This window comes from Oncorhynchus kisutch, linkage group LG13, assembly GCF_002021735.2.
Source record: "Oncorhynchus kisutch isolate 150728-3 linkage group LG13, Okis_V2, whole genome shotgun sequence".
Taxonomy (NCBI): Eukaryota; Metazoa; Chordata; class Actinopteri; order Salmoniformes; family Salmonidae; genus Oncorhynchus; species Oncorhynchus kisutch.
Genome location: NC_034186.2, coordinates 41774056 through 41786026, shown reverse-complemented (window position 1 = coordinate 41786026; position 11971 = coordinate 41774056). Strand labels below are relative to the sequence as shown.

The 11971-nt window shown below is 43.6% G+C and overlaps 1 protein-coding gene across 2 annotated transcripts in view; it reads left to right on the top strand.

Moving 5' to 3' along the window:
• The first annotated feature begins 266 nt into the window (after positions 1-266).
• Positions 267-11971, top strand: part of LOC109902358 (microtubule-associated protein 1S) — a 46145-nt gene continuing 34440 nt past the window's right edge. For both annotated transcript variants that reach the window (XM_031786269.1, XM_020498647.2), the window contains exon 1: positions 267-439. In XM_031786269.1, coding sequence (XP_031642129.1) covers positions 283-439 — 157 coding nt within the window. In that variant the 5' untranslated portion in view covers positions 267-282. The remainder of the gene's footprint in view (positions 440-11971) is intronic.

Below are 11971 nucleotides of genomic sequence, written 5' to 3'. Positions count from 1 at the left end.
ACATCTTTCAACCAGTTGATCTTGAAAGTGTTTTCTCATAGATGTTTTGAACGCACTGATGAAGTCTGAAGTCCGAGATTTTTTGAGTTTTAAACGCGGCAGCAATGGCCAATACATCGCATTAGCAGTCCAGGGTTTATATACACCATTGGTTCTTTAATGTATTGTTAACACTGGACACAGGGTTTCGGTTGGTCTTGCGAAGTGTCAATCTACAGATTTTCCGCCCTATAGATAAAGTAGGGGCGTCTCTGTATGACATCATTTGCCAAACTTTTCAACATGGCGACACAACAAACGGAAGCGATCGAAGCAATGGAAAATGCGAACCGAACTTCGCATCCTGGCTTCAGTAACGACAAGTATTCTCTGCTCGTCATTGTCGGTGGACATAGTCGGACTGGATTTGTGGACTACGTGGTGGCAGAGATAAAGAGAGGTAATGTGGCTCAATGTTGATTGATTTATTGCCAGACCGCGCTTCCACCTCCCGATTTGGCTCGAGCTAGCGCCTTCAGTACAGGTGACGTTGCATACTGTATTACTGCGTTTTCAAGTATATTCCGTCAACAAATGGTTCTAATTGCAAATCAACACACACATCAGCAAATTGTCACTGAAATATCCCACTAGGGTCGTGAATGTATGTAAATGTTTTCCACGACGAAATACAACGTTAAAGATGATGCCACATGCAAACCCCGTTTGTAGTAGACATTAAATGGAAAGATAAGGGAGGAAGAAGCCAGTGAGGGATATAATAGCAACAAGGCTGTTGGATCTCCTGGCAGATGGTTAGCAGAGGGCATCTGCATGGTGTTAAGTTAACATAACAAAATGGTCAATATGGTGTGTTTAGTGTAAGTTCATAAAATAAAATGGGCAATATTATTTTACTTCGAATCTGATTTACCAGTTGATCACTAGTTTTGGATGATCTTGCCTGGTAGACCAGCTGTCAATCAGACCATAAACTAGACCGCTAGGTTAGCAACGGAAGTTTAAACTATTTAAAATGATCAGGCAAAAATGTAAAGGTAAGAGACCAATTAATGCAATGGCATGGTGTAGCACTTGCTCTATAATGATTAGTTCGGACATTTAAATCTTAAATACTGTCAATATTTATGAATACATATTTTGTGTAAATTATCATTCATTTATTTAAATTTAACACATTTCAGCACTACATAGTTTTCTTTACACATCATTCTGAGATTCAGGTGTCAGACATGTCCCAAACACTTCCTCCAAACTTTTTTGCTCGCTTTGAGAACAATACAGTGCCACTGACACGGCCCGCTACCAAAACCTTCGGACTCTCCTTCAGTGCAGCCGATGTGAGTAAAACCTTTAAACGTGTTAACCCTCGCAAGGCTGCAGGCCCAGACGGCATCCCCAGCCGCTTCCTCAGAGCATGCGCAGACCAGCTGGCTGGTGTGTTTACGGACATATTCAATCAATCCTTATCCCAGTCTGCTGTTCCCACATGCTTCAAGAGGGCCACCATTGTTCCTGTTCCCAAGAAAGCTAAGGTAACTGAGCTAAACGACTACCGCCCCGTAGCACTCACTTCCGTCATCATGAAGTGCTTTGAGAGACTAGTCAAGGACCATATCACCTCCACCCTACCTGACACCCTAGACCCACTCCAATTTGCTTACCACCCCAATAGGTCCACAGATGACGCAATCACAACCACATTGCCCTAACCCATCTGGACAAGAGAAATACCTATGTGAGAATGCTGTTCATCGACTACAGCTCAGCATTTAACGCCATAGTACCCTCCAAACTCGTCATCAAGCTCGAGACCCTGGGTCTCGACCCCGCCCTGTGCAACTGGGTACTGGACTTCCTGACGGGCCGCCCCCAGGTGGTGAGGGTAGGTAACAACATCTCCACCCCGCTGATCCTCAACACTGGGGCTCCACAAGGCTGCGTTCTCAGCCCTCTCCTGTACTCCCTGTTCACACACGACTGCGTGGCCATGCACGCCTCCAACTCAATCATCAAGTTTGCGGACGACACTACAGTGGTAGGCTTGATTACCAACAACGAGGTGAGGGCCCTCGGAGTGTGGTGTCAGGAAAATAACCTCATACTCAACGTCAACAAAACAAAACAAAGGAGATGATTGTGGACTTCAGGAAACAGCAGAGGGAGCACCCCCCTATCCACATCGACGGGACAGTAGTGGAGAGGGTAGTACGTTTTAAGTTCCTCGGAGTACACATCACGGACAAACTGAATTGGTCCACCCACACAGACAGCGTTGTGACGAAGACGCAGCAGCGCCTCTTCAACCTCAGGAGGTTAAAGAAATTCTGCTTGTCACCAAAAGCACTCACAAACTTCTACAGATGCACAATCGAGAGCATCCTGTCGGGCTGTGTCACCGCCTGGTACGGCAACTGCTTCGCCCACAACCTTTAAGGCTCTCCTGAGGGTAGTGAGGTCCGCACAACGCATCACCGGGGGCAAACTACCTGCCCTCCAGGACACCAACACCACCCAATGTCAAAGGAAGGCCATAAAGATCATCAAGGACAACAACCACCCAAGCCCCACTGCCTGTTCACCCCGCTATCATCCAGAAGGCGAGGTCAGTACAGGTTCATCAAAGCAGGGACCGAGAGACTGAAAAACAGCTTCTATCCCAAGGCCATCAGACTGTTAAACAGCCACCACTAACATTGAGTGGCTGCTGCCAACATACTGACTCAACTCCAGCCACTTTAATAATGGAAATTGATTTAAAAATGTTTCACTAGCCACTTTAAACTATGCCATTTTGTTTACATACCCTACATTACTCATATATGTATATACTGTACTCGATACCATCTACTGCATCTTGCCTATGCCGTTCTGTACCATCACTCATTCATATATCTTTATGCACATATTCTTTATCCCCTTACACTTGTGTGTGTGTGTGTAAGGTAGTAGTTGTGGAATTGTTAGGTTAGATTACTCGTTGGTTATTACTGCATTGTCGGAACTAGAAGCACAAGCATTTCACTACACTCGCATTAACATTGGCTAACCATGTGACAAATAAGATTTGATTTGAAAGTACAAGGCTTCATTTTCTGTTACCTTACCTAGAATGACTGTATGATGTGCAGGTGGTCACCAGAGTTCTAATTATTGGCTTGGAGGACCTTGTCATTGAAGCATATTCATAAAAATGTTATATGCTATTTTGTTACCAGTATATAAAGCTTGGGCAGTTAAGCTGCATTTCATTGTCTGTCTGTACACCATATAAGATTGTTCTTGATGACTGCAAGTGCCTCTGAGTGAATTAAGGTAACTGTGCATTTCTATCATGAATCACATTTATTTCAATTCCACGATCACATGACATGATGCAGAGTTGCCTCTGTCTGGTAGTGGCAAGGGCTCCAGTTTGTGTGTGCATTGGAATTTGTTTGGCTCGTAGTGTTGAGAAATCCAATAGCTGTCATTTCCCACTTTGATTAGCTGAGGGAAGCTGTTTTATGCGGAGTTCATCTTTTGCAGACTTGCATTACTAGCCACACTGCAGATCATTCTTTCACCCCATTGCAACAAGCCAATGGAACGGCTCAACATTTGTACCCGCCGCTTTAGCTAAGGAGCCGAATAGCTTTTGCCTCACTTTCCAAGGACATTGCTCCAGAGAAAAGTTGTGGTATGTTTGTTTACTAAACACGGTAGGAAACACATTGAGCAGGCGGAGACATTTTAGATTACATTTAGCCTACGTTGTATCTTCCTCATCCCTTTAAGACTGCTTGACTTGGTGGAAAATGTATCTTGACTTGCATCCATAAAATGCACCGTGTTTAAAGACTCCTGTCTGGTTCCATGATGCCACGGTTTTTCTCACCGTGGAGGGACTTCTCCAGGGTCAAGACAGGGGATCATTGTAAAGGTCTGGCCTCTTGAGACCACTCAAGACATCCAGGGTCCTCTAGTCTCACACGAAATCACGGAATGGGTGGGCTTTTTCCCCAGGCTTGTAAGGGTTTTTGTAAGGGTGCCTCCTTGCTGTTTGTTTTAGTTTAGTTACTGACATACAGCCCTGCGCGTCTGTCAGGGTGTTGCCTTAATAGCTCCGACTTTGTAGAAAGAAACAGTTTGCGGTGAGCTTCGAACACTCCAAGGCTAGTAACATTCACAAAGCTTGTTTGTAACTTGCTTGTAGCTGATTTTTTTCCCCCACTCAAACTTCAATGAATAGCAGGAAATTATATTTCCAAGTAACGTCAACATCCTGATTTGTGTGTCACCCCGTGTAGCGTTAGTTAATGGAAGCATATGCCATTTTTTATTTCTTCCGGCTACTTCGAAAATGAGTAACAAATCAAATGGTGATGAGTGATTCCTCAAACTCAGACAAAAAATAATGATTTTGGGGATATTCACAAAATGTAATCCATAGAATAGAATAGAAAGGATTGTTGACATATACAGTGCATTTTGAAAGTATTCAGACCCCTTCCCTTTTTCCACATTTTGTTACATTACTGGATTGTGTGGAGGCACAGATCTGGGGAAGGGTACATAATGTCTGCAGCATAGAAGATCCCCAAGAACACAGTGGCCTCTTAAACGTCTTCCATTTAAGAATGATGAACTACCAAGACTCTTCCTAGAGCTGGCTGCCTGGCCAAATAGAGCAATAGAGGGAGAAGGGTCTTGGTCAGGGAGGAGACCAAGAACCCAATGGTCACTGACAGAGCTCTAGAAGTTCCTCTGTGGAGATGGGAGAACATTCCAGAAGGACAACCATCTCTGCAACACTTCACCATTCAGGCTTTGATGGTAGAGAGGCCAGATGGAAGCCACTCTTCAGTAAAAGGCACATGACAGCCTGCTTGGAGTCTGCCAAAAGGCACCCGAAGACTCTGACCATGAGAAACAAGATTCTCTGGTCTGATGAAACCAAGATCGAACTCTTTGGCCTGAATACCAAGCATCATGTCTGAAGGAAACCTGGCACCATCCCTACGGTGAAACATGGGGGTGGCAGCATCATGCTGTGGGGATGTTTTTCAGTGGCAGGGACTGGGAGACGAGTCAAGTTTGAGGGAAAGATGAACGGTGCAAAGTACAGATGAAGAGCTCAAGAACCTCAGACTGGGTGCGATGGTTCACCTTCCAACAGGACAACGACCCTAAGCACACAACCAAGACAACGCAGGAGTGGCTTCGGGACAAAAATTCTGAAAGTCCTTCAATGGCCCAGCCAGAGCCTGGACTTGAACATCTCTGGAGAGACCTAAAAATAGCTGTGCAGCAACACTCCCCATCCAACCTGACAGAGCTTGAGAGGATCTGCGGGGAAGAATGGTACCAACTCCCCGAATACAGGTGTGCCAATCTTGTAGCTTCATACCCCCCCCCCCCCCCAACATTATTTTCTATATTTGCAGAAATGTCTAAAATCCTATTTTTGCTTTGTCATTATGGGGTATTGTGTTGATGAAAAAATTTATATTCAATACATTTTAGAATAAGGCTGTAACAAAATATGGAAAAAGTTAATGGGTCTGAATAATTTCTGAATGCACTGTATCTGCCTCCATTACTCCATGCACATTGCAAATATGGTATTGGAACTGAACCTGTGTCTATAGTATGCTTACTTATTGTGTTTGTCATATTCCTTATTTCTCATGTTTTCTTTTCTACGGATTACATTGTTATTGATTATTGCATTGTTGGGTTTTGAATTTGCAAGAAAGGCATTTCACTGTACTTGTGCATGTGACATTAAAACTTGAAACTGAAACTTGAATATTTATGGCCCTAAACCTGCCCACCCTGTGGATATAACCGTGGGGACTGCGTGTTATGAGTCAACCCGTGCATCACTTGTACACCTTTAGTCACTCACCCTTCTAGATATCTTGAAACAGCCTAACCAGTGCTAGCTAACTTCTTTCACCAATTAGCAGGCTGGTGTTCGACCTGTGGCAAAGTTGGTTCGACATTGGATAGTCTTCTTTTGTCTGGGTTACATGAGGAATCACTTTGATTTGATATCTGTGCCCTTTGCATAGGCTTGTAGACTCTGCTGCTACATTTATAGCATGTTCTCTTTCGGATAGTTTCCCCATGCTCACAAACATTACTTGATTCCCATAAATTCATGCAAGTTGGCAACTTGTGTACCATTACAAGGATTGACCGCAAATGTCAATGAATAGTTTTGGTCTCAAAATATGTAATTGTCATGCCTGCGTCAGTGTTCCTTGGCAGCGTTCAGTGTGATGGAATGGTGAAGTCTCTTGAAGAAGCCAGCAGCCCTGAGTGCCCAGCTACGCTGCCGAGCATAAATAATGCAACCTATTTACTTCAGCTTGGCTTCACCAGCGTGGCAGAGAATAGAAGTCTCCGTTGTCAGGACGTACATGTTGGTTCCTCCACTACCCCTTTAGCATTAGCTATTCGGAGTTACCTTATCACCATCCAGACAGACTCCAACGACCGTGCAGTTCAGAGGCGAGGTGTGGATGTACTACCCATAACACCCTGGGTTGCTACGAGAACATTGTGCTTAAAAAGCAGAGGTTGGGTAAGTTGTTAGTGGCATTCGATGTGTCTGAGTGTGAAAATACTGGACTCTGGCTGCATCTTATTGAGAGCTCCATAATGAGACTTGATGTGTAAAGTTCAGTCATTAGCAGTGTTTCCCCTAGGACTTTGTTTTAAAGCAATAGAGAAGTTAGCCGGCTACGGGGGTCTGGGTGAATTCCCCCTGGACGATTTGTTTTGTAGAACGACTGGGAATGTTACTTCTGGTGACTTTAAAAAAAAACATTTCTGCATTTCTGTGTTGTACAGATCAGGGATTCATTACCAGGTGTAAATCCACTTCACTTACTGTAGTTTAATAACCAAAATAGATTTTTCTCAAACTCAAGGTGCCATGTCATAGCTGACATACCATTCTTTCTGCAGACATATTTGAATCTTAATTTGGAGCAGATATTTAAGAGTAGGTTGCATTAAAAACAGATTTTACCGTAATTCCATTACCAAAGTTTGCATCTGCAAAGTTCTTCCACTAAATTTAGGTTTTGTACATTTTTCCATGGAAATTGTTAAAAGTAGTCCTTGTGCATAGAGTTGTATGTTTTGTTAAACTTTTGAAATAAATCCTTTTTGTTTGGTGTACATTTTAATGCTAAAACTGTGTTAAAGCTTAATTCTGTTTAAGTGAAATTGCCCGTCAGTATTTGTGTTGAGGCTATGTGACTGATGTCACAAACACTTCCTCTGTGTGTGTGTGTCTCACACTGCTCACCATATCCTTCCCTTCCTGGTTAGTGATGGATGCAGGCGCTTTGTTAATGATTTTGTTTGGGGAACAAGCCTGAAGAAACGGTCTTGTGTTGAAGATTCTGAGTATAACATGATTAAAAGTATTTGGTGATGACTGTCAATTTTTTATATTTTTTTAATGAATGCAGCCACTGAATACTGTATCCCTCCTACATGGTCAACATGCTTGTGATTGCTGGCAAAGTGCAAATAGAAGAGGGGTTTCCTATTGAAAGAACAACGCTGTGCAGATGGTCTGTCAGTTAGTTGGTTCAGCTGTGCTGGTTCTTATGTGTTGTTGTAATGTGCTGATGGATGGCCTAGAAAAGATAACAGACATTTGGACCTGCTGGGGTTTTCTTTGCTCCAACCCAACAGTGGGTCAAACCAGCCCTAGTCTAGCCCAGACAAGTCTTCTCTTGTCTGAGACTTAGCAGCTGCCTCTGTGTACTCTAGAATCCTCTCAGCCCCATTTCCCATCTGCTACCACCAGTGTCCAGTGTACTCCCTCTTGAGTGCCTCTTGAGTGTCTGTGTTGTATGTGCCACTGGCTTAACACTAGACCCGCTAAAGCGGCCTTTTTGACAGCTCATTAATTTATTTTATTATTCTGCCATTTTTAAAGCCATATCCCCTCCGTCGTTGACTTTTCCTAAATAAGTCTATATAACACACTGCCGTTGTTAGAATTGTTATATCACAAACAGAACTGGAATTAGAACCAGTTTTAGGAGGGCGTGTCATTATTTGAATGGTTTTCCCCGTTGCCACTTCTCCCATCAGTAGTTCCTGCTCCGCTCATTCTCCCGACGTTGGAAAGTGCAGTGGCCAGTTGATAATCACCCCGGTAATTGCCTCAACTGAACCTAAATGAATCATGACCTCTCTGATTATTCTTCTGATTCTATACCTCCGAGGCCTAAGTGCAAAAAAGCCAGAAGTGTGCACTGAGCAGGTCCCCCGCGCCACCACCAAATGAAACGGTGAGAGGAGAAAGGAAGGGAAAGGCACCGTTTTGGAAAAGATCCACATCGGGCAGCAGGTGAGCAAGTGTCGGAGAATGTGGTGATGAGGCTTGTGGAACTTTACATTGGCAAGGGGAGAAATGTCACAGTGGACAATTTCTTCACTTTACTGTCATCGGTGAACAAGTTGCTTGCAAATAAAACAAGCTTAGTCGGCACCATGAACAAAGCAAGACTGGGAGCTTCCTCCCTCAAAATAAGACACCTGCACAGTCGTTTTACTCCCCAACGGTGCTGAAGAATGACAACACTCACACTATACCAATTAAATGCAAGAAAGAACGTTTGTCATGAGCACCATGCATCTGACAGTTGCCATCGACGGGGACACAATAAAGAGAACCGGATACTGTTACGCAGTATAACCAAAGATATGTCAATATTGCATAATACACATTGCCATATATATATACTGAACAAAAATATGAAGGCAACATGTTAAGTATTTGTCCCATGTTTGAGCTGAAGTTAAAGATCCCAGAAACAATCCATACTTTTCAAAATGCTAATTTTGTGTACAAATTAGTTTATCCATATTAGTGAGCATTTCTCCTTGGCCAAGATAATCCATCCACCTGACAAGTGTGGCATATCAAGAAGCTGATTAAATTGAATGATCATTACACAGGTGCACATCGTGCTGGGGACAATAAAAGGCACTCAAAAATGTGCAGTTTTGTCACACAACACAATGCCACAGATGTCTCAAGTTTTGCAGGAGCATGCAATTGGCATGCTGACTGCAGGTATGTCCATCAGAGCTGTTGCCAGATAAATTAACATTACGTTTTCGACCATAAGTTGCCTCCAACTTTGTTTTAGAGTTTTGGCGGTACGTCCAACCGGTCTCAACCGCAGACCATGTGCATGGCGTTGTGTGGGCGAGCGGTTTGCTGAAGTCAACGTTGTGAACAGAGTACCTCATGGTGGCATTGGGGTTATGGTATGAGCAGGCATAAGCTACGGACAACGAACACAATTACGTTTTATTGATGGCAATTTGAGTGCACAGAGAGAGAGAGAGTTCCTGAGGCCCATTGTCATGCCATTCATACCTCGTGTTTCAGAATGATAATGCATGGCCCCATGTCGCAAGGATCTGTACACAATTTTCCGATTGCCACTAGGCATGAAAGGGGGGCAAAAAAATGCCATGCTCTGATCTGGTGATCTACTTATCCCTTGTGCAAAACAGCCAATGGCTGTGTTTGTCTGTACGGCGCTCACTAGCATCTGAATATTTTTATTCAGTGTTTGCTAGCACCAGCTTTGGCTGGACCAAGTTAATACAATAGTTTGATACAATGTTTCAAGTTTCTTGCAAACAGGCCATGCATAGCCAATGTGATTTATAGGATATTTGTTTTATCAGGATCAGGTAGAAAATACCTTTGGGCTTCAATGTGGGACTATCATTTGTTTTTCAACAGGACAATGACCCAACACACCTCCAGGCTGTGTAAGGGCTGTTTTACCAGCCAGCTGATATGTTGATGATGTTGTCGTTCAGCCACGACTCCGTGAAGCATAAGATATTACAGTTTTTAATATCCGGTTGGTCGTTTAATCTTCCTCGTAGGTCGTCGATTTTATTTTCCAATGATTGCATGTTAGCTAGTAGAACGGAAAGCAGTGGGGGTTTATTTGTTCGCCTATGAATTCTCAGAAGCCCGACCACATCCTCTTTTTCTCCTCTTCACGCAAATGACTGGGATTTGGGCCTGTTCCCGGGAAAGCAGTATGTCCTTCACGTTGGACTCGTTAAAGGGGAAAAAATGATACATTAGGTATATCAGATGACCTGGCCTGCACAATCCCCCGACCTCAAGCAAATTGAGATGGTTTCGGATTAGTCGGACCGCAGAGTGAAGGAAAAGCAGCCAACAAGTGCTCAGCATATGTGGGAACTCCTTCAAGACTGTTGTAAAAGCATTCCAGGGGAAGCTGGTTGAGAGAATGCCAAGTGTGCAAAGCTGTCAAGGCAAAGGGTGGCTATTTTTGGTTACTACATGAGTTCATATGTGTTATTTCATAGTTTTGATATCTTCACTATTATTCTACAGTGTAGAAAAGAGTAAAAATCAAGAAAAACCTTTGTGTGTGTAGACCGACCAACCGAGACAGACATACATCTATTTCTCATATTTCGACCTATCAATTGGTCGAAAGAACAGAAGACTCTCGTTCTACCAAATTATTTTTTAGTCTGGGATGGCCCTAGTAAAGAAAGAGGAAGAGGCGAAGCGAGGTTTCAGTCTTGCCAAAATAAGCCCAATGTGTTTCTATGGGCTTATTTTGAACCTCAGCTTGTCGCCTGCCTTCCCTTCTTTGGGACAACGACTCCCATTATTATCAATTGAAATTGGGTGGCCAGTACTCTTCAGGCTGTGCCGGCTGGAGATTATAACAGAATATGGCCAAGATGTTCAAACTTTCATAGATGACCGGCAGTGTCAAATAATAATCACAGTGGTTGTAGAGGGTGCAACAGGTCAGCACCTCAGGAGAAAATGTCAGTTGGCTTTGCATAGCCGATCATTCAGTTAGACAGCAGGTGCGGTGGTGAGAGGGTTGAAAACAGCAGGTCCGGGACAAGGTAGCACGTCTGGTGAACAAGTCAGGGTTCCATAGCCGCAGGCAGAACAGTTGAAACTGGAGCAGCAGCAGCAGCACGACCAGGTGGACTGGGGACAGCAAGGAGTCATCAGGCCAGGTAGTCCTGAGGCATGGTCCTAGGATGATATTATATTAGGATGATCATCTCGTCATTACATACAGATCTCTGGTGTAAATGGGAAGGTGCACACAGCACAGAAGGAGACGAGACCAAAAAGACAACATGAGAACAAGCAGCCATAAACGCTCATAGAAACAAAAGAAACAAAACCTTGATGCTTTGCGATACAGACATTTGGAATATCGTGCAAAAACATTCATTCGACTTAATAAAAATGATCGTCCAGCCCTAGTTTGTGTGTGTGTGTGTGTAAGGTCCAGTGACTGTGCATGGAGCCAGTGCAAGAATGTTAGTGCATTAAAAAAAGGGGCTCAATGCAAATAGTCCGGGTATCCATTTGATTAACTGTTCAGCAGTCTTATGGTTTGGAGGTAGAAGCTGTTCAGGAGCCTTTTGATCCCAGACTTGTCGCTCCACTACTGCTTCCATTGCGGTAACAGAGAGAACAGTCTATTACTTGGTGGCTGGAGTCTTTGACAATTTTTAGGGCTTCGTTACTTGAGTCCTCTCTCACCACTCTTTCTCAATGCCGCTTTCCACACAGACCTTTCACTCAAGGAGCTCATTTGTTGTTCCTCGACCACGAGACACTTGCGTTCAGTCTGCATGGTCAATGCAGCACATGCAACAATGTTGATGACAACGACGCTGTTTTTACTTTGCTTCTTAATATAAATCCACTAACGTAAACTCACCCCATTCCGTACAAATGTGCGCAATCGCAACGTTTAAACGAAGCTACAAAGAAAACTAATGGGACTGTAGGGACTGTGTTGACTTCAAAATCTGGGGTGTGAACTAGGTTTCTATTCAAGAGTTGAGCGACATGGTAATGGCCCTAGAGTATTGGAGTAAAGTTGAGAACTGACCCTCTGTTACATCGTGATAT